The 20,349-nt window shown below is 41.2% G+C and overlaps 1 protein-coding gene across 5 annotated transcripts in view; it reads right to left on the bottom strand.

Moving 5' to 3' along the window:
* Window positions 1-20,349, bottom strand: part of srgap2 (SLIT-ROBO Rho GTPase activating protein 2) — a 115,917-nt gene that overhangs the window by 10,924 nt on the left and 84,644 nt on the right. For all 5 annotated transcript variants that reach the window (XM_054784838.1, XM_054784836.1, XM_054784840.1 and 2 more), the window contains exons 3-7: window positions 13,846-14,008; window positions 3,520-3,582; window positions 2,496-2,711; window positions 2,206-2,334; window positions 74-295 (exon numbers count right to left, since the gene is read on the bottom strand). In XM_054784838.1, the coding sequence (XP_054640813.1) occupies window positions 74-295; window positions 2,206-2,334; window positions 2,496-2,711; window positions 3,520-3,582; window positions 13,846-14,008 (793 nt within the window). The remainder of the gene's footprint in view (window positions 1-73; window positions 296-2,205; window positions 2,335-2,495; window positions 2,712-3,519; window positions 3,583-13,845; window positions 14,009-20,349) is intronic.

The following is a 20,349-nucleotide window of genomic DNA, read 5'->3' as shown; positions in this document are numbered from 1 at the left end:
GTTACAAAATCACAGTGTTACGTCCAGAACAGAATTAGAACAGCATTGCATCATGTTCCGTGCAACATTTTACCGTGTCTCCCATGTGCGACTGGAAGTCAAAGCGAGCTGGGGGGCAGAATACGTTGTTGTAGGTCTCCATCAGCTTCTGTTTGTCTCCATTGGGCTCCAAGCTTTCAGCTGCCCCCTCTAGTGTCTCCAAACCGGTGTGCTTGGACGTCTCCACGTTCTGTTCTGCGGACAAGTAGGTCCTCAAGGCACGGTGGAGGCTGGCGTGGTAGCCCAGGTCACAGCACTGCACACACACATAGTTACACATGTATGGTTAAAGGTAAGGTAAAAGGAGATAAATCATGTTGTGAGTGATTGAGCCCACGGTTTTCTCCTTGTCTTGACTTGTACTAGACTAAGGTTACAGTTGGGAGCAATGTCAAATGACAAACCCAGACCTGTCAACCTGCCACCAACCTGTATGAACAAGATGTGTTCTACAAGCCGGCCAATCACACAGCCTTTATGGTCCGCAAACACAATCCTTCTAAATAATAAAATATATGTGACTGAATATAACAGGGGTGTCCAAAGAGCAGCGCGGGAGCCATTAACGGCCCAATTTTTTAAATTTTATTTCATTTTTTTATATCAGCCCTCAGCACTTTCTAAAATAGAATAAACAATATATATATATATTTTTTTTACTAAAATAAAGATGAAATATCAGGAGAATAAAGTCATAATATTAAGACAAAAAATAGTAGAACGTTTAAATGTTAAAGTATGTTAAATATGTTATATATATTAAAATATGTATTTTTTTTTTACAAGTAAAACAGTGTAAAAAAAAAAAAAAGTTCAGACTAATACTACGCTTTGTCACCAATAACACAAAGCTGTGATGCAAGCTGTTTTTTTCTTTTAATATTTATCATTATACTAATATTTAATATTAATATATATGTATTATTTTATATTTCTTTTAATATTAATATTATTTAAAAACATTTAAGTGGTCCCTGCATCCTTTGATTGTTCAGTATGCGGCCCTCAGTGGAAACAGTTTGGACACCACTGTCATATATGACATCCACTTTAACAAATGACAGCTCAGGAAGCACTAATTAGTCACAGCACCGCGTAAGAAGAACAACTCTCACTTAGCACACAATATAGATGAAAACTTCAATATAAAACACTCTTACTGTACAACATAATCATCAGACTTACTTTTTTGTTCATATAACGCACACAGAAAAATGAACAACTCTATGTCTGTCTCCTTTTTTCCATGATGACGCAGTATTACCTGGAGCACTGTTTTGTTTCGGTGCGTTCAAGCGCACTATGCAATTCAGACTTAACTCTGAGTGTTAGGCCTTTAGAGCAGCAAAGCTTACTAAAGTATTTAAGGGCCAAAATGCATACAGACTACGAAAAATGTGGAAGACGTTGACGGGTCTGCTAACTTTAGCAAAGAAGTTTATCAGAGGGAGTACCACTATGACATTTACATTTTATTAGAACTAAGCTTACATCAGAAACAATCCCAATGTATTGCACAGGATTATTCAACCTTTTGACAGGTTTTCTCTTCCTAAATGTTCTGACTTTGTCATATTCATCAAAATAATGCTTCCCGGTCATGCCGTGCTTAGACAGAAACTGGCTCAACAGCGCCTCTTCTATTTGCAGTTCAATAGTGCACTGCATTTTGCCTCAGTTGCCTCCGGTTTCCTCCCACATTCCAAAAACATGCATGTCAGGTTAATTGACGACTCTAAATTGTCCATAGGTATGAATGTGCGTGTGAATGGTTGTTTGTCTATATGTGCCCTGCGATTGGCTGGCGACCAGTCCAGTGTGTACCCCGCCTGTTGCCTGAAGTCAGCTGGGATATGCTCCAGCATACCCCCGTGACCCTAATGAGGAGAAGCGGCATAGAAAATGGATGGATGGATGTTTCAAGACTGCATGAATCAACCATCAATTCCACACAAACGTCCAAATTTGTAAATTATAGCATGTGAAGAAAAATACGAGTGACCTGTGTTCTGCACAAAAAAATATTTGTGACTGACATATTAACTATAAATCCAATGTACAAAACGCTGAAGTGTATTGGTCATAACACACTGCAACGGGCTCTCAACAAAGGACTAAAAGCTTGTGTCCACTGAAGCAGTAAAAGCGTGATGTTTTCATACTCACGTCAATGATGTCGGCAAGGTCATGGATGTAATACTTGAAGACGCAGCTATTGGTGGCCTCAAGAGCAAGCAGGTATTCATTCCTGGCCTTTATGGCCTTCAGCTTGTTCTCTGTGTACTTGGCTTGTCTCTGATAGGACAGAGCACAGAGGATGATGGGACAAGGAGGTAAAAAAAAAACAAAAAAAGACAAGGGACCAACCAACCAAGAGTTGTGGATAGCATGTAGCTGTTGACAGTTCGGCCATAAATGTTTTATGAGACACACACACTGACATGTCGAGTTCTCACCTTCTCCTTCATCTTTTCTATTTTTTTGACACTGGAGCGGCGGATGGGTTTGTCGTCAGCCTTGATGCTGGCGAGCGTGTCTGGCGAGCGTGGTGTCTGGCGATCGTCTTGGCGACTAGAGCGCCCCATCTGTTTCTCCTCCTGCTTCTCTGCTTCCTTCAGCTTGGACTCTGCGTTGATGCTGTCGGTGTTGTACATGTGGTACGTCTTCATCACCTGGGAACAGCAGGAATTGCCGGAAAACATGACTGACACGGCTGTTTTTCCACTGTGTCTTTCTACAGCTCATAAGTGCGGCTTTGGGAAAATGACGGCGCATTCTGCAATTTTTTTTTTTTTAAGTGAAAGGAGTCACACACTCATTCTACTCTACTTGGACACGGTGGTCAAACACATGAAAGTGCTGAATCAAGCAGGCTCAGCCCTAGTTGCACCACAGCCATCATTATACTATTCTGCTTCAAACTCCCCAGTTGGAGTCACCACTTTGTTTATGAGTGCACATGTGCACGTCATTTAAACCAGATTTATTTATAAGTCACAAACTAAAACCGGTGAGATGAGGTAAAGCTGAACGCTGGTTACACACACAAACAGATGATAATACAGTATACAACAGGCGTCACCACGGACATGTGTAACTACACATTGTGATGCTCCTGACAGTGTGCGACAACCATTTATGTCAAAAAAAAAAGAGAGGAAAAAAATAGTAAAGTGTGAACAGTTTCAGACCATTCTGATGTCATCTAAGGGTCAGAATTGCCCGCAGACCGCAAGTCGACTAGATTTGCGCTACAATGAATCATGGATGATTTGTGTTGTCCGTGCTATTTGCAACATTGTCATGGACAGACACTACTGCAGTTTTCCAGTACTTCACTGGTTGTTGTTTTTTTTTAACCTCATAATAATGTCACAGTTGAAATCTGCATTTACTTCCTTGCTTTTCCATTAGGCCGTGCAAGATGAAGCACATTCAAAATCATCATATTTGAAATGCGACAAATGTGGTTTGTCTTACCGAATAAAGCTCATTGAGAACTTTCATCAAGTCCTCTTGCAGCTGCACGCCAACTTCTTTGCTCTGGAGAGACAGATTAGAATTAGTTAATCAACTGTGAGCAAGGAGCTTATTTATTATTATTCTCAGCTTCATTAGTGAGGGTGTCTTAGAATTGAAGTCGAAGGAGTCTGATTCAACTATCAATCTCGCCGGTGAATCATAAAAAAAAGGCATATATTTTTACAAAGAATGTCTTTGTTTTTGTTTTAAAAAAAAGCCTATTTTGATGGAAAAACAGCCAAATATGTGCTTATAAAGAACTGAAAATGATGTGTGTTCAACAGAAGACCTGTACTTACCACGCATTAATAAAATCACCCGCTTCAGTGGCACAATCCAACGGTGCTGAGGTGAGCGCTACCTTTGAACCCGAGGAAGACCGTAGACGTCGGTGGATTTAATGGCTCATAATGGCGACTAAAAAAATCATCCAAATTGTGGAAGTATTTTGAAAAGTTTAAAGATGACTCCAGAAAGTGAAGTGCAACTTGTGCCAGCAGCTTCTTACATATCACGAAACAACAACCAACGGCGTATCATTTAACACAGGTAAGACTGTTACGCCAAATTCATTTTATATCCCCGACAGTGAATTTTAAGGCAATAAAATAGGTTGCTAACTGAGTTTTGGCAAGTTGTTGTTTTTCAGGCCATGATATTCCTATTCTATGTGCACTTTTCTGATGTGTGCTCACAGAGACCGTATTTCGACTTTGTTCGTCTTGCTTTCTGTGTCACTAAATAAACTAAGGTACTACCCTGTTTATTTGTTTATCTGAGTGTTCTAGCCTGTTTCATTGAGGTGGAATAAGTCGCAAATGAGATGCGTTTACTCCATTAGCTGTGCTCTTAAAGGCAATGAAGTGGATGCCCTCACCATCTGTGACTACACTTTGGTCCCTTCTCTTCCCCAAACTCCTCCCCAATATATCCTACTCAGACTCCAAACACAGTCAATTGTGAGCTAACTGTCTTTTCTCTCTTTCTTCTGTGCCGGTCATTCCTCTAACCATGTTGTGTTCGGCGGTTTTAAAAATACATTTGTAATACAATTGGAACAGGAGGAGTATACCAGACTCACCCGTTGTAAAGCAAAGCTGTTTTGGCAAAACAATCCTACAGTTCACTCATACTGCCTGACTAAGATGTTTAAAAAAAAAAACCCAAAAAACATTTAATATTAGCCGACTATGGACAACCTAATGAATCAAATGCCATCCATCCATCCATCTTCTATGCCGCTTATCCTCAGTAGGGTAGCAGGTATGCTGGAGCCTATCCCAGCTGACTTCGGACGAGAGACAGAGGTCATGATTCAGATGCAACTATGAAAATCCTTAGCCGGAGACAGCCCTAGCCATTAGCAAGACTACACACAGTAATTGCGCGGTTTGTCCCGTAAACTAGTAAACCAACTCAGGCGTGATGTTAAGCAATGGTCTCATCAGTCAAGATAGGCTAGCCAGCATGGAGGGACTGAGGGGTATAAATGAGGAGGGCGGCAGTGCACTTGATGGATGTTGTGCAAAAAAAAAAAAAAAAAAAGTGGCTGATCAATGGAAAAGGAGAGAGAGGATCCCAGGTGATGAGGATGCAGGTGAGTGATGATTGTTGCAAGAGACAGATAAACTGACTGTTAATCTCATGACATGCCTTGTTTTGATTAACGCTGTCTGAGACATATGAATTATTACGGATATGACCACAACCACAATAGTATTGTGTGTTTTTTGTGAGGAGTGTACTCAGTTTTGATATAAAATACTTGTATACTTTGATATGAAGACTTGTAGAGAGCAGAGATCACCACCATGGACAGAATTTCTACGAGCAGCCACAGCGTCCAGAGAGTCCAATTTGGGGGCCTTAGGATCTTGTCTCTTTGCAGACGATGTGGTCCTGGTGGCCTCATCGAGCTGTGACCTTCAGGGTTTACTGGGGCGGTTTGCATCCGAGTGTGAAGCTTATGGGATGAGACTCACCATCTCCAAATTGGAGGTCATGGTTCTCAGTTGGAAAAGGATGGATTGCTTCCTGTGGGTTGGGAATGGGGTCCTGCCGCAGGTGGAGGAGTTCAAGTATCTAGTGGTCTTGCTCACGAGTAAGGGAAGGTTGGAGCGTGAGGTCGGTAGGCGGATCGGCGTAGCGTTGTGCAGTAATGCAGTCGCTGTACGGGACCGTTGTGGTGAAGAGAGAGCTGAGTCGGAAGGCAAAGCTCTCAATTTACCGATCGATCTATGTTCCCACCCTCACCTATGGTCATGAGCTCTGGGTCGTGACCAAAAGAATGAGATTGCGGATACAAGCGGCTGAAATCAGTTTCCCTCGTAGGGTGGCTGGACTCACCCTAAGAGATAGCGTGAGGAGCTCAGTCATCCGGGAGGGGCTCCTAGTAGAGCCGCTGCTCCTTCACATCGAGAGGAGCCAGTTGAGGTGGCTCGGGCATCTAGTCCAGATGCCTCCATGGTGAGGTGTTCCGGACACGCCAAGGCCCCGGGGCAGACCTAGGACTTGTTGGCGGGATTATGTCCACAGCTGGCATGGGAACGGAAGTCTGGGCTTCCCTACTGAGATTCTTGCCCGCGACCCGGACTCGGATAAGCGAAGGAAAATGGATGGATGGATGGAGAGCAGTCAAAGTGGGAGAGAAACAAGACAGCTGATGGAGAGAGGCTAAATGTTTGTCTAGGAATACAGAAAAACAATTTGGGAAGATTACTTCGAGTAACAGACAAAAGGTCAGGATGGGGATGAGTGGGATGCACGCTTGTGGAGAAACATAGCGACAGGAGGAGGATTTACGATGCTGCAGCAGAAAAAAACCTAACTGATGTAACAGGATAATTGAGGTTGCCACGCCCTCCGTCTTTAAAGAGCTGAAGACCGGTCAGACTAAAACAATCTAAAAGCAATCAGCAATGGCTGAGCCGTCCTATCCATCAACTGTGAATCTTGACCTTTGAACCTCTCCTCAGTCCTGCGCTCATCTGTGTGGCTCCATAAGACTGAAACAGAAAAAAGTTCAAACAAACAGGGCGATCAGCTCGTTAATATAGTCAGGAGTGTTTTCTCCCACACGGCCACTTCACTAACGGCATCTTTCTTATGGAAATATCCACACAATGCAAACAGCAAAGATAGCAGCTGGTACTACTGACAGACAGCACTAAATAATACCGATACAGAGGAACCCGCTTATCTCGATGCCCTTCAACTGGCTGACTGATGTCAACATAAGAGGTTGTTGGCACAACCAAAACCGAAACTAACCATTGCTGGCACGTTTACTTGTGACTTGCGCCATACACTTAAGGAGAATTTGTGATAAGTTTTCCTTCATTGGTGCACATTTTTATTTAGATTCTTCTATTTTCATATGACGTTGTAGTGACTGAAGTATTTATGTATTATTCTGAGCTGTGATTTAAGGATTGAGCTATAAGGGGCAGTGACGTTTGACTACAAGTTAGAGCCAGCCCAAGAGAGAAGAAGAGTTGCCAAACCGCGTTGGCTGCACTGGAATGCGGTATGTGTCCTTCTGTAAGGTATATAGTAGGGATATCCGATAATATCGGCCCACTGATATTATCATAAAAATGTAATATCGGTAGAAGTTTTTTTTTTTTTTTTTACTATAATGCATTTACAAAAATGCTGTACATAGGCCTACGGGCTCCCGTATTTTCCGGCGCGCAAATTATGACCTCACCAAACCGCGTCTAAAGGTGTAAACAACCATGTGTTTTGTTAACAAGCTTGCTCGCTCAACCTAACTAACGATGTCTGTGGTGTCTCCTTCGGATATTCAACTTGCAAATTGGATTCACTGGATAACAAGCAAACTTGTGGAGTTCCTTGAGCCACGCTTTGCCATGCCCAATCGCAAGTATTTCTCAGATCTTTTACAATGTTGTTTACAGCCACCTCGAGAAGGTAATTGCTGATGCTGTATCCATTAGCTTCACAACAGATATGTGTGAGTTCCACAACTAAGGCGGAGATATGTGATGTCACATACACACTCACCGTCCATTAAACTCACACTGTACAAACACACACGTGCGCGCGCGCACAGAGACACACACGCACACACATTCACCTAGCAAAGAATTCAGCCACAGCAACCACAGCCTCTCCTCCAGAATCCAGACCTGCGGTTTCAGATGCAGCAGTTCCTCCCTCACCTTCACCACAGGCCTCACCACAGGCCTGGGACCCACCTGCTGCATCTACACCCTCCGGAGATGCTGACCGTCTTGAAAGCTTGGTGAAATCAGGGACTAAAATTGTTCCCCTCCTGACACAGCAAGATCAAGGATTCTATCCTTAAAAAAGAAACGGGGCCCTCTCCCTCCTCAGCCCATTCCATCAACCAAAGTTCCCCCAGCTCGGCCTCCACCATCGGTGCCATAGCTGTTATTCCCAACAGCATCAATGCTGTCGTCTAGGACACTGAGGGCCTCTGCATTGCTAAACCTCATATCAACCACAGACCGAGGGAGGGAGTGTTCTCACCTAAAATAATAATTACTGTCAAACCAAATTGATTACTTAAAGGACAGACAGACTGTCTGATCAAAGCAATCTAATCCACATCCCTTGCAAGAACACGGCACTCAGTTCAACTCTAGCTAATCTTAAACATGCTGTACTCAATGTCAGATGTTTAAGTAATAAATTATTTTTAATGAATAGTTTTATTTCCTCTTACAATCTTGACTTTATGTTTTTGACTGAGACACGGCTCGACAAAAACACAGCTCATGCTGTCCTGATTGAGTCTAGTCCTCCTCATTTCAACTCAACGCGACAAACCCAGAGGTGGGAGGTGTTTTGTGCCATATTCAGGGACAATATACTCACCCAAGAATTGTCATTTGGGATTTTTTCTTCTTTTGAGTATGTGGCATTCAAACTGGTGTATACAGACTTCCATACTTTAGATTACCGGTTAGAAACCACCACAGATTTGTTTTATTGATGCTTTGACTGAATTACTTTCATCTGTGTGCACCGATTTTGACCGTTTGGTCATTACAGGGGACTTGAATGAGCATGTGGATGTATGTAATGAGAGGCATGCTAAAGAAATCACTGCTGTCCTTGAAATGTTTGGTCTAACTCAGCATGTAACTGAACCTACCCATAGCGGAGGGCACAATCTTGAGTTGATCATTAACTAAGTGTGTTGCTATTTCAAATGTGAATGTTGTGGATGTTGCTTTATCTGATCACTTTTGTGTTTTCTTTGACCTGGCTGTTACAGTCAAACCAGCAGTTGGTTCTGCAGTTGGTCAAGGAAGACTCATTAATGACAGCACAGGGACACCGTTTATGGCAAGGATTAGGTTTGAAAACACTCCATGTTCTAACGTTAATGATCTGTTGAGCTCTTATACATCACGTGTTGTAAATGTTTTGGATATCATTGCTCCTGTCAAGGTTAGAATGGTTAAAAGTAGGCAAAAGGGGCCATGGAGAAAAGAAGAGTCAAAGCCCCAGGTTCATTATGAGGTTTACAAAGAAAAGCTATGCGTTTTCAACCAAACCTTGCGTAATAATGCAATCATTTCCACAAAACAAATAACTATCCTGCAGCCAGATGGACATTTCACGCCTGCCGTTGACAATATAGCCGAAGAGATCATCTGCAGTCTGGGTCCATCAATGTGCTGCCTTGATGAGTTACCCACTAGATTTCTAAAGTCTGTGCTGAGCAGTTTGCTACCACAACTCACACATGTAGATAACATCTCATTTCAGACTGGAACATTTCCAAAGGCCCTAAAAACTGCTGTCATTAAAACTCTTCTGAAGAAGAATAGTGTTGATGCCACAGTACTGAACAACGGCCCATATCAAACCTGCCATTCTTGGGAAGTCTAAGAAAAGGTTGTTTACCAACAGCTTACTGACTTTCTCCTCTCTAACAACGTGTTTGATACTTTCCAGTCAGGTTTTAGGCTGGTTCAAGTGCGATCTGGGTGAAAGGAAGTACTTTGTTGGAATTGGTAACTGTGTCTCAGAGCAAATGGCTATGACCGGTGGGGTTTCCCAGAGGTCAATCCTGAGACCCCTATTGTTCAATCTGTACATGCTTCCTTTAGGCCAGCTAACACACAGCTGCAATGTGTCCTACCACAATTATGCAGACAACACTCAGATCTACGTGTCACTGTTGGCCGGTGAACATGGTCCTGCAGATTTCTTTTGTTACTGCAGATCAGTGTGTGGATGCAAAACAACTTTCACCAGCTAAACAAAAAAAACCCTCAAAACTCAAAACTGAAATCATTGTCTTTGGCCCACAGAAACAAAGAAAAAGTGTTATCAGTCACCTTGAGACTCTTTGTTTAAAACCTAATCATCAGGTTAGAAATCTAGGGGTAATATTAGACTCAGATCTAAACTTTAACAGCTACATTAAATCAATGACATCATCAACTTTTTACCACCTAAAAAACATTGCCAAAATCAAGGGAATAGTGTCTAAACCAGATTAAGAGAGACTAATCCGTGCCTTTCCAACAGGCAAGACTACTTTAATGGCCTTCTCACTTTTCTAAACGAGCAGTAAAACAGCTGCAACACATCCATATTGCTGCTGCTAGACTCCTGACTAGAACCAGGAAATATGCCCATATTAATTCAGTACTCAAGTCTCTACACTGGCTTGCTGTTACTCAGAGAATAGACTTTAAAACAGCTCTACTTGTGTAGTCTTTTCATGGTCTTGCGCCAAAGTACATCTCTGACATGTTAGAGCCAAATAAACCATTTCCAGCTCTAAGAAGCTCAGGGAGTGGTCTCCTTTCGGGTGCCCAGCCTCAGGACTAAACACTTAGGCTGTGTTTCAGTTTCATGCTAGCAAAATCTGGAACAATCTTCCAGAAGATGTGCGACAATCCTCAACTTTGGCAATGTTCAAATCCAAGCTGAAAATACTTCTATTCAACTGTGGATACGACAACTGAAAGGACAAATTTTTAATCTTTTTTTTTTTTGTTTTATAGAATGACTTATGGAACTTCAGAAAGATTATATGCTTTTATGGAATGATTTGATGAAGTGAGTTTACCCTTCTTTTTTGTGAAGCACTTTGAATCACCTTGTGTATGAATTGTGCTCTATAAATAAACTTGCCTTGCCTAGCACATTCAGACTTGCTAAACACGTAGATATGACTCATGGAAAATTACCGGGAGACAAACAATAGAGGCATTGTTCTCACTCATCATAACTTTCACACAAACTTCACTTACATTTTCCAGGCACACAACCTTAAGTTTCACTATCTAGAAGGGGGTACGGCAACTGTTATATATGCAGTACTTTGTACATTTTCATTCAGGGCTCTTTCCTCAATCTTCCTCATTGATGCTAAGAATCTAGTTTTGGAACAAAATATATATATATTTTTATACAATTTGAAAACGTTTAAAATTGTGTTATCATTGCAATAAAAGCAATAAAAGGCTGATTTGTGCACATCTTGCCTCATCATCATTCCGCTCACATTACAAAATGTTATGCTGCTGTGGTAATTTTGTTGTATGTCTTGACCATAACGACAATAAAGCTTTCGTACACGTGCACATCTCTCTAAACAATCTAAAACAATTCAATGGGTGCATTTTGTTAGCTTCTGTGCTGGAATCCAGATTAATAGTGCCATGTTTTTATTTTGAAGCTTACTTTGCACTGAACAGGAAGTCACTGTGTGCACATTTTTACAACAGTTAAAGAGGTGTCGTCGGATATAAATTACGCCCCACCCCCCCCAAAAATCAGACTGCTTCACATCACCTTGCATACAAACTGACCTTTCTTACAAGTGAAGGCTTTCGACTGGTGACATTCTTTTACTAGGCCCAGTCCTTTAAACCTGGCTCCTCTTTGATCCTTTAACCCAAATTCCTGTCTGTGTGAAAATATGGTGGTGTTTGTTTTTAAGTCAAATCATTGAGCCCTCTGAAGTGGATATTAAAAAAGCGCATCTTTGAATGTTGTCACCTTAAACCTGTAATGCATGTAATTAAATTCTATGTAAACCTGGAAAGATTAATGTACATGACCGGCTGTCTAAGATGAAACAAATACTGTACAACTGACATGAGGACACACACTAGTGCTCATATGCAGTGAACCTTGTTTCTACTAAAATACAAACAGGGCAATTCACTTCCCCCTTTTCCCCAAAATGTCAAGACTGTGGAATGCACATGAAACAAAAGTGCGTACCTTGTGACTGAGAAGGATTCAATTAGAATTCAAACTAGCATCTTTGGATGTAAACAAAATTGAATCATCAAACATAACCACACAGTGCTGCTTACTTATCTTGTGTATTTGTCCATTCTGGAAGACTTTCACATGTAATGAAGTGAGCCTTGGTCTCAGTTTACAGTGTACATGGTTTTCATTTCAAAATTCTCAATTTTTTTTTTTTATATTGGTACAAAAATGACATATGGGTTCTTATCAGCATTGGCTTTTCTGCCAATATGATATCAGACCGTGAGTGATGACGTGGTCCACATAGCAACAAGCTTCCTAGCTCAATTATTATGTCTGCGGTCTAGAATTATTTCCAACTTTGGCCTTTGGATTGTAAATATGGTTAAGCGAGGGTCTTAATAAGATGTTCGCTGATGTCGTGCAAGCACAACACAACGAAAGGACGGTAGCCCTGAAGCTGGGGAGGCACTTTTTATTAGCACGCAGCTTCGTCCACCGTCTTACCACACAGCTGTCAAGAGCCTAAAGACGAAACAGCACACTTCCGGCTTTCGTAAAAGAAATTCGCTGCGCATTACATCCTGTCAGATGGCATCTAACAAAATAAGGGTCTTAGAAAAGTAGCTTCAGTTCGCAATGAAAGCGCAAGGAGAAACTAAGGCGTCTTCTCATTGGTCATGATTTTTTTTTTTACGAGTATTTTGTTGAAACGTAATGTTTAAAATAAATATGACACTTTTTCTATATGCATTGGATATTGCAGTATTTGTCTTTGGTTTATACAGTGTTTATTTGTGAAATTCATCAGGTGGCATCACAGTAAAAGAATCCTAATGTGTCCATTCATTGGCGATAGTTTGAGGGAAGAGCTGCTGCCAATAACGGTATCAGTAATGAAGTGCTGGACAATGCTGGTATACGCGATATCAGTAAAAAATCTAACATATCTGCTTAAAATGGGGGGAAAAAATGTCCCCTGCCTCCTTTTATCCAGATTTGAACCAAAATGTAATGGTTTCTTTTTCAGCACTTGCAACTACAACTACTATACAAAGTTGTGGAAATCCGGCATGTATATTTTGCATAATCCTGCTAAGGAACAAACCTGCAAACAACCAATAAACAACAATCAAAACAGATAGATATGATAATGCAGATGCAGGACATTTTTCAATGTTCATCCTTAGAATTCTCAGTGAATAGTGAATGAATTTAAATGACCTTTGAATGCGTACTAGGAGAGCTAATCCAAATTAGGGCTCTTTGGCTAATGCCCCACTGAATGCGATTGTAGTTATAATGTCCAAAAATGCTTATTCGTTTGTCTAACACAACACTTAAAGGGAAACTGCAATGAGAATATTCTATACAAAAATGAGTGGGAATGATGTACAGTAATCCATCGTTTATGGCAGTTAACTCGTTCCAGACCCCCCCCCCGTGATGTGTGAATTTCCACCAAGTAGGATACCTTACTTATAAATGGAATATTTGGAGTTGGAGCACAGAAAACCTGTTCTAAGTAAGTTTTTTTTTTTTTTCTAATTTACAATAGAGCCCTCTAGACATTAACGAACACTCCTACAATCAACTGTATACTCGTATTACCCAATATATTAGACATAATAAGAGTAAATAAGTCATTTAAGACATACATAAGACTCATGCTTGTGTGCGTTGGTATCATTGTGTTCCCCAGTGGAGCTAAGTGGCGGGCAGAGTTGAGTTTTATCTTGGCGTGGATTACAGCAGAAACAGTAGCTTGTGTTTTTAATGAGAGATTTTAATTAAGTTTGCCATTTTTATGTTTGAAAATACTCCATTTAAGCAAGAAAATATGTAAAACGTGCTTCAATATGCATATTTTTTGATAAATAATATATTCAACCACAAAACTGCGTGATTTATTAATTTGTGTATTTTTTAAAAACCATGACTGAGTGAAGCCGCAGGGACGACTGTATTGAGGCGTCAACGTGCAATGTGCGTGTAAAGAGCATGTGTTATGATAGATGAGCGACATCTGCATGTGTGAGTGAGCCTTGCCTTTTTGAAGAGGCGTCCTGAGTCTTCACTGATCTGTGCAAAGCGAGGAATGATGTTGTTGAGGTAGAGGTCGGACAGTGTGGCGTGGTCTCTGCTCTCCCTCTTCACCTGAAGCAACAACAGGTTCCAGCAGTTCACTGGAGATAGGATGCTCTGCTCCTTCCTATACAGCATGACAAGGATGGGGAAAGAGTATTAAGATGTAATCAAGGATAAAAAAAAAGCATTAGACCTCTTTCATCTTTTTTTTTTTATTTATTCCCCTTTTCATCCCGTTGATCGATGCACAATATGGCCCCACTGCTTGTTAAAGTTGGAAACAAGTTCATCTCAAAGCATGCTGTTTTTCATCAAGATGAAACCAGCAATGGAATAACAGGCATGGAGGGAGAGAACGCCCAGACAGATTTCTACAGAAAACAGCCACCCCCCTGGCTCTCCCACACACACACGCACACACACACGCTGGGCCAGTGAGCCAACCCAAACAGGGGATTCAGCCAGGGTACAAAACCCAGCAGGAAGTGGTGAGGCTCCCCAAAAAGCACAGCTGTTACAGAGAAGAAAGGAATAATGAGATGACAAAAAGTCGGAAGCTCCTTTTAAAGAATGAATGTTACACTCATTTTTTCCCCCCTCATTGTGCCCATTTGTATGACAGTAAGCCGACAGAATGGGGTTCAGTAGATGACAACAACAACAACAAAGTACAGGCAGCGTCAAATTCGACACACTGTTGCGCTGAATGGCATACTTATGATTGTACAGTAGAACAGAGTGTATGATCATAACAACAGCAATAAGGTGCTGGCTGGTTTGATTCAGTCTTAACAGGAGCATCCATAGCTCAAGCTGAGATGTATCTGAACGTTCTGAGCTCCTGTTTCCATGCTAGTGTCGTATTGAGCGGCATAATGGTGTTTGCCATAGTGGAAGTCGACATGGATGTAACTTCGACATCACGTTGTTCTTTTTTTTTTTTAAGATTGCAAACTAGTTGAGTCTGAATCAACAGCGCCTCTGCTGGTTACGATCAATTACACCCAATCAATCACTCAAGACCGCAAACTAGTTGAGACTGAATTAACAGCGCCTCTGCTGGTTCCAATCAATTACACTCAATCAATCACACAATCAATTCACAATGGAGCTGAAGTGTTTTTTTGGGTTTTTTTTACTTTCAGTCTGAGAACAGGAACAACGGCCCCAACACTTTGCTTTCCACTTCACTGAACATCCAAAGTCAGCGAACATTAAATCCAGGTTAAATGATTTCTTTGTTTCAAGGCTTTTTCAGTACTCCTTGAATGACACTCGTACTGCTGCATGGAACTGGACTTTAGCCAGCACATAATTGCGTCTGAGAGAAGGCTTTAAAACCACTGCAAAATTCAGCACCTTTTTCCAGCCCCACTATGTAGCTCAATGATAAATATCCTCCCATAAAAGTAGCCGGCATTAAAGGAATTACGTCAAGTTAAACATAAAATGAATATTTTAACAATATTGCAACTGTACTTTGTAGTGGCGTGGATCATACTGCATCATACTGAGAGCTGTATGTAATAATATTTCACTCTGATGTAAAGTTAACTTATACAATTATTAAATGCACATCGTAAACTACAATAACAAACATATTGTTAAATGAATACAGTGGCAAACAGCAGCATTATCTTTGTAAAGGGCAAAATCTTTCCGTAAAGCTCACTAGTGTCCCTATTTAAGTGTTTCACATCTGTTTAAAAACAGATGCATACATGCAGTGGTAGGCATACAGCTATGGTTTGTTTAGTAGTACTATTTAGCACAATACAACTAGTATGTCTAGGTTTCATTTAATGAACATTAATACAAAAACATTATTATGTTCTGTGATCCAGATCCATCTCTGAATCAAACCAAATCTTTCTTGGCTCAAGGCCTATCTTATCCACGTCCAGTATGAGTTATGGATGATCCATGGATAATCTAGTAAGTAAAATGGATTATGAGTATAAGCGGATGACTGAGACCCTTTGTGTGTTAAGAGGAGCATTAACTGGTCAGAAGATGCAAATGGCAGCGAGATATTTATAATGACACACTGGCAAACAGAAGGGGGTCATAGCAAGCACAGGGTCACATGGACAGAAGAAGTCTTTGAGTGAGGCGTGCAGGGTGGGAATGTTGTCCAGGGGTTAAGTGTGAGTCATATAGACAATGATGTGATGGGCTTGTACTGGCTGTCACTGATCTTGTGACAAAATATGTGCTATAATGTGATGTCAGGAAGAAGATTGTAGGCTAAGGCCAAGTCTACCCCACTAGGGGTAATGTTATATATTCTTTTGGTCGTATTTCTCTATGGTGTTGTTCTTCCACACATAACCTGCATTTTAAGTCAGTGACAGTTGACTTTCTAGAAAAGCTTAAAAAGCAAATACAGTGGAACCTCGGTTTTCGCCATTAAGCTATTCCTAAAAGTCAGACGAAAACCAGAACGAAGCCATTTTTTTCCATAGAAAACGTAAATCCAAAGAATCCCTTCCAGACACCCAGAAATATGACCAAAAAAACATTTTATAGAGAATAATAGTAATAAATGTAAATGACGAATGAAACGGATAAATGAACATTTAACATCACTTTTACCTTTATTTAAGGCTTGTTAGTGAACACAGATGAGTGGAGGGGCGACAGGCGGGGACAGAAGAGCCACACGGAAGCTGTTTTATTCTAGTCTGTTCCAAAATGAACTTAAAAAAAAGTGGCCTGTCTGTGTATACTTGCTCATTTGAACTTTATTGTAAATTTCAGCAGCAGGTCATCAGGTCAGCAGGTCAAATCATCACTACACACATTGGCCCAGCTCAGTCGAAGTCAATAGTGTTTCGCACATTTTTTTTTATCGCAAGTTTTTCGCAAGTTCTGGCACTTGCAACTTAGTCTTAGTCTTGGTGGCTTATTGAACAGCTATAAACACAGAACACTCCAAAATACGCACGGCGCTTCAACATGCTTGGCTCACAATGCTTATTAGGAAGAGAGTCGACAAAAACATTGTTCTGGGTGTGTTCTGTGAACAAATAAACCACCCACAAACACATAATAAAGACGATTAAAGGGGTCACTGGCTGGAAGCTGTCTATAGTGTCCCAACTCTAAGAGAACAATTAAACATTCTTCATTCAGAGACTAAGTCATCAACGTGTGGATGCTTAGTTGGGCACTCCACTAGTTTGTTTGGTGCACTGTTTGGCCATACTATAATCAAGACAGTGTACAAAAACAGAGACATATTTTTGGCAATTTTCGTCAAAAACCCAAGCCTATCAAAAGCAGGGTTTACAAAAACAACGGTACGGGTCCACTGTACATGTTTTAATACATTTTATTTGACTTCACACTGTACCATTACCTCCTCTATTAGTCACTTTTATCTACTCTTATCAATCCAGACATATACTCCCCTTTCCATGATTTACTAATATGTTTATGCGCGTTTTCTGGAAATAACTATCTTCAGGCTACATGGTTGGCTGATTTGGCTGATATGGCCTTAAGGTTAGGCGTCATAGTGCTACCTGTTACTCTGGGAAGTGCATTTGTACAAGGGCTTGGAGTGGGAAAATATACATATTTACAGTATGTAGTTTAAATACCAGCGTCTGTAAGGACAAAGCATAAATTCCAGAGGCAGCTCTATAGACACAAAGTGTGTTTTGGATCACTTGACCACTCTTTTCTGTCTGCTCACTTTCCGGTGCTTCTGACTTCACCAATTACGCAACCTCTTCCCCCACAAAAACAAGTTCCTCTATTTGCTCAAGCAACTGTCCTCCCTGCTCCCATGTGACATGTGGCAACTTGAACCCACTCCTGATCACCATGGCGCTGCAGCACTGTCCGGCCCTGGGTTATGACAACGTAAACACTGAAATGTCATTGGCCTCTTTTCGAAGGTCACATGGTGCACTTTAGTGGAACGTAGCGAGTGTTCTGGTCAGGTGATTCCAGTGAGTCACATTAGGGGGAAATGCTAAATGCTAAATGGTCATTTACAGTCAGGATCAAAGCACATAGCATTAGATGGAGCATTGCTGCCGGCACATTTTCTTTACAACTTGAACCAAATGACTCTTATGTGACCGCATGTGCACACATAAAACGAGCCATATGAATGACTGCAATAAATCTTAAATACTAGGCTTAACATTAGTACTTTCCAGGGTGGCTAAAGATTCAAAATGTGGACTAGTGTATAGAATATAGACAAGGGCAATTAACTGCTAAGTTACTTACTGTACATTTGAAAACAAGTAATGTATGACTGTAAGGCTGCCACCGTGCTGTCTAAAATCAACACGATGCACCTTCTCACAATGCATATTCTAATACTTGCATGTAAAATCAATCATATTGTTCACATAGAACTATATTCAGTTTGATGTCATAGTATGTTGAATTGTGATTCTGAAAACAAATAATTCAAGGTCGGTTCTTTGCAGGTTTCACGTCCATGATCCATTCAGCTAACGAGCAGGAATTGTGAATGTGCTTTTGCTGAAACTGTCATCATCCATTGCTTGCCATGGAGGTTAGTGTTCATGCTGGCAAGCCTTTTAGAATTGATTCTGTACAGCTGGTAAAAACAACTTCAAATAGACTGCTAAAAGAGATGTCATTTTGGAAACGCCACTGGGAAGTCATTTCTTTTTCTTTGCCCCCCCTAACAAGACCAAGCTCTTATCCAAATCGATTGGCAGAAACTCGCAACCGCAGTTTGTCACTAGAATGAGCAGTCAAATCTGATTAAATCATTAACAAAAATTCACCGTGATCATTTACCACGTAAATAGACAAGTTTCCATTAGTATCGATGCTGCAGCTCTGCACTGTCCTGATTCATTGCATTCTACCAATAAACTTTCAGTGTCGCAGTTTGAGTAAGAGCATGTTTGTTGCTGTATTACTGATAGTTTGCTACACATCTGGGATAAGTGTAGTTAAACCTGACAAGAAAATAAGCACCTCACTGCTCTCAATGGACCAACACAATTGTCTAAATGTGTGTTTTTCTTCTGCATATTGTATCTAATAAATGGTGTGGTGAAAGCGCATTTGCAAGGCTAGACTGGACGCATTCTTCTACATGTGCATCATCTTTCAGGATGTATGGAAAACTTAATTTCAAGGCCAAATCCAGGAGTAAACTGAATGCAATCAATGAGATGATTTGTAATAAGATGTGGAAAACTGGCAGTGAACTTACACAGTCAACGCAGTCAGCCAGTAAAAACACACACAAATGTTTCATTAAAATATTATGCTGCTTTTAAGATTAGGAAGGACACACAGCAAGTCGTGTCTTTGCTCGTTTCCTTGCTAAGTGGTTGAAAAGCTGGTTTTGCCGCAGGAGTGACCTCATCCTATCTCAGGAAGTTTATGAGGAGGACAGTCAGAGGCTATGCAAGGGAATATCTACTGTAAGGGGGGGGGGGCATGCTATGTCAGGATTGTCCAGAAAATGCAGCAAGTGGGGGGGGAAAAAAAAGGCTGCAGAGGGCAGGGAGGATACGACAACGTGACATACGGCACCTGACCCCACCATCACTGCACTCTCTGAATGCTCTTAACAATACCTGGAGGAATTGTGCCATAGCAAAGGTCCGCTTGAATGTAGCGCAACTTCTCTTTTGACAGCAAAGTAGCTGAGACAGAATCCACAGTGCCTCTGCTGGTTGTAACCAAGTAGGACACCCCCCATTGTGCCTCGCTTGCTTCAAAACCCAATTAATCAGCAATGAATTCCACACAATGTGATCTCTCTGTTCCAGGGGTGTCCAAAGTGCGGCCCGGGGCTGTTTATTTTATTAGCCCATGGCACATTCTAAAAATATAACTTAATAAGAAGAACAAAAATAAAATAAACAGCAGCAGCAAAAAAGGACAAATCTTCAGTAATTTTACAAGAATAAAGTTGAAAAAGAATAAAGACAAAAAAAAGTTGTATTCTAACAATAAAAAACACAATTTTACGAGAATAAGCTTGTAATATGAGGGAAAATAATATAATTTTTGTAGCATAGAGTTGAAATATTAAAGAAAAAAAATAATAATATATATATTTTTTTATTCGTACTATGGTCCTGAGCTTTGGGTCATGACTGAAAGAACGAGATCACGGATACAAGCGGCTGAAATGAGTTTCCTCCATAGGGTGGCTGGCCTAAGAGATAGGGTGAGGAGCTCGGTCATCCAGAAGGGGCTCAGAGTAAAGCCTCTGCTCCTTCACATCGAGAGGAGCCAACTGAGGTGGCTCGTGCATCTAGTCCGGATGCCTCCCGGACGCCTCTCTGGTGAGGTGTTCCAGGCATGCCCAACCGGGAGAAGGCCCCGGGGCAGACCTAGGACACGCTGGAGGGATTATGTCTCACAGCTGGCCTGGAAACGGCTTGGGGTCCTCCCGGTGGAACTGGAAGAGGTGGCCGAAGACCGGGAAGTCTGGGCTTCCCTGCTGAG

The sequence above is a fragment of the Dunckerocampus dactyliophorus genome, chromosome 8 (assembly GCF_027744805.1).
Source record: "Dunckerocampus dactyliophorus isolate RoL2022-P2 chromosome 8, RoL_Ddac_1.1, whole genome shotgun sequence".
Taxonomy (NCBI): domain Eukaryota; kingdom Metazoa; phylum Chordata; class Actinopteri; order Syngnathiformes; family Syngnathidae; genus Dunckerocampus; species Dunckerocampus dactyliophorus.
Note: the sequence above shows the minus strand (reverse complement) of the source record. Positions and strands in the feature narration are given on the sequence as shown.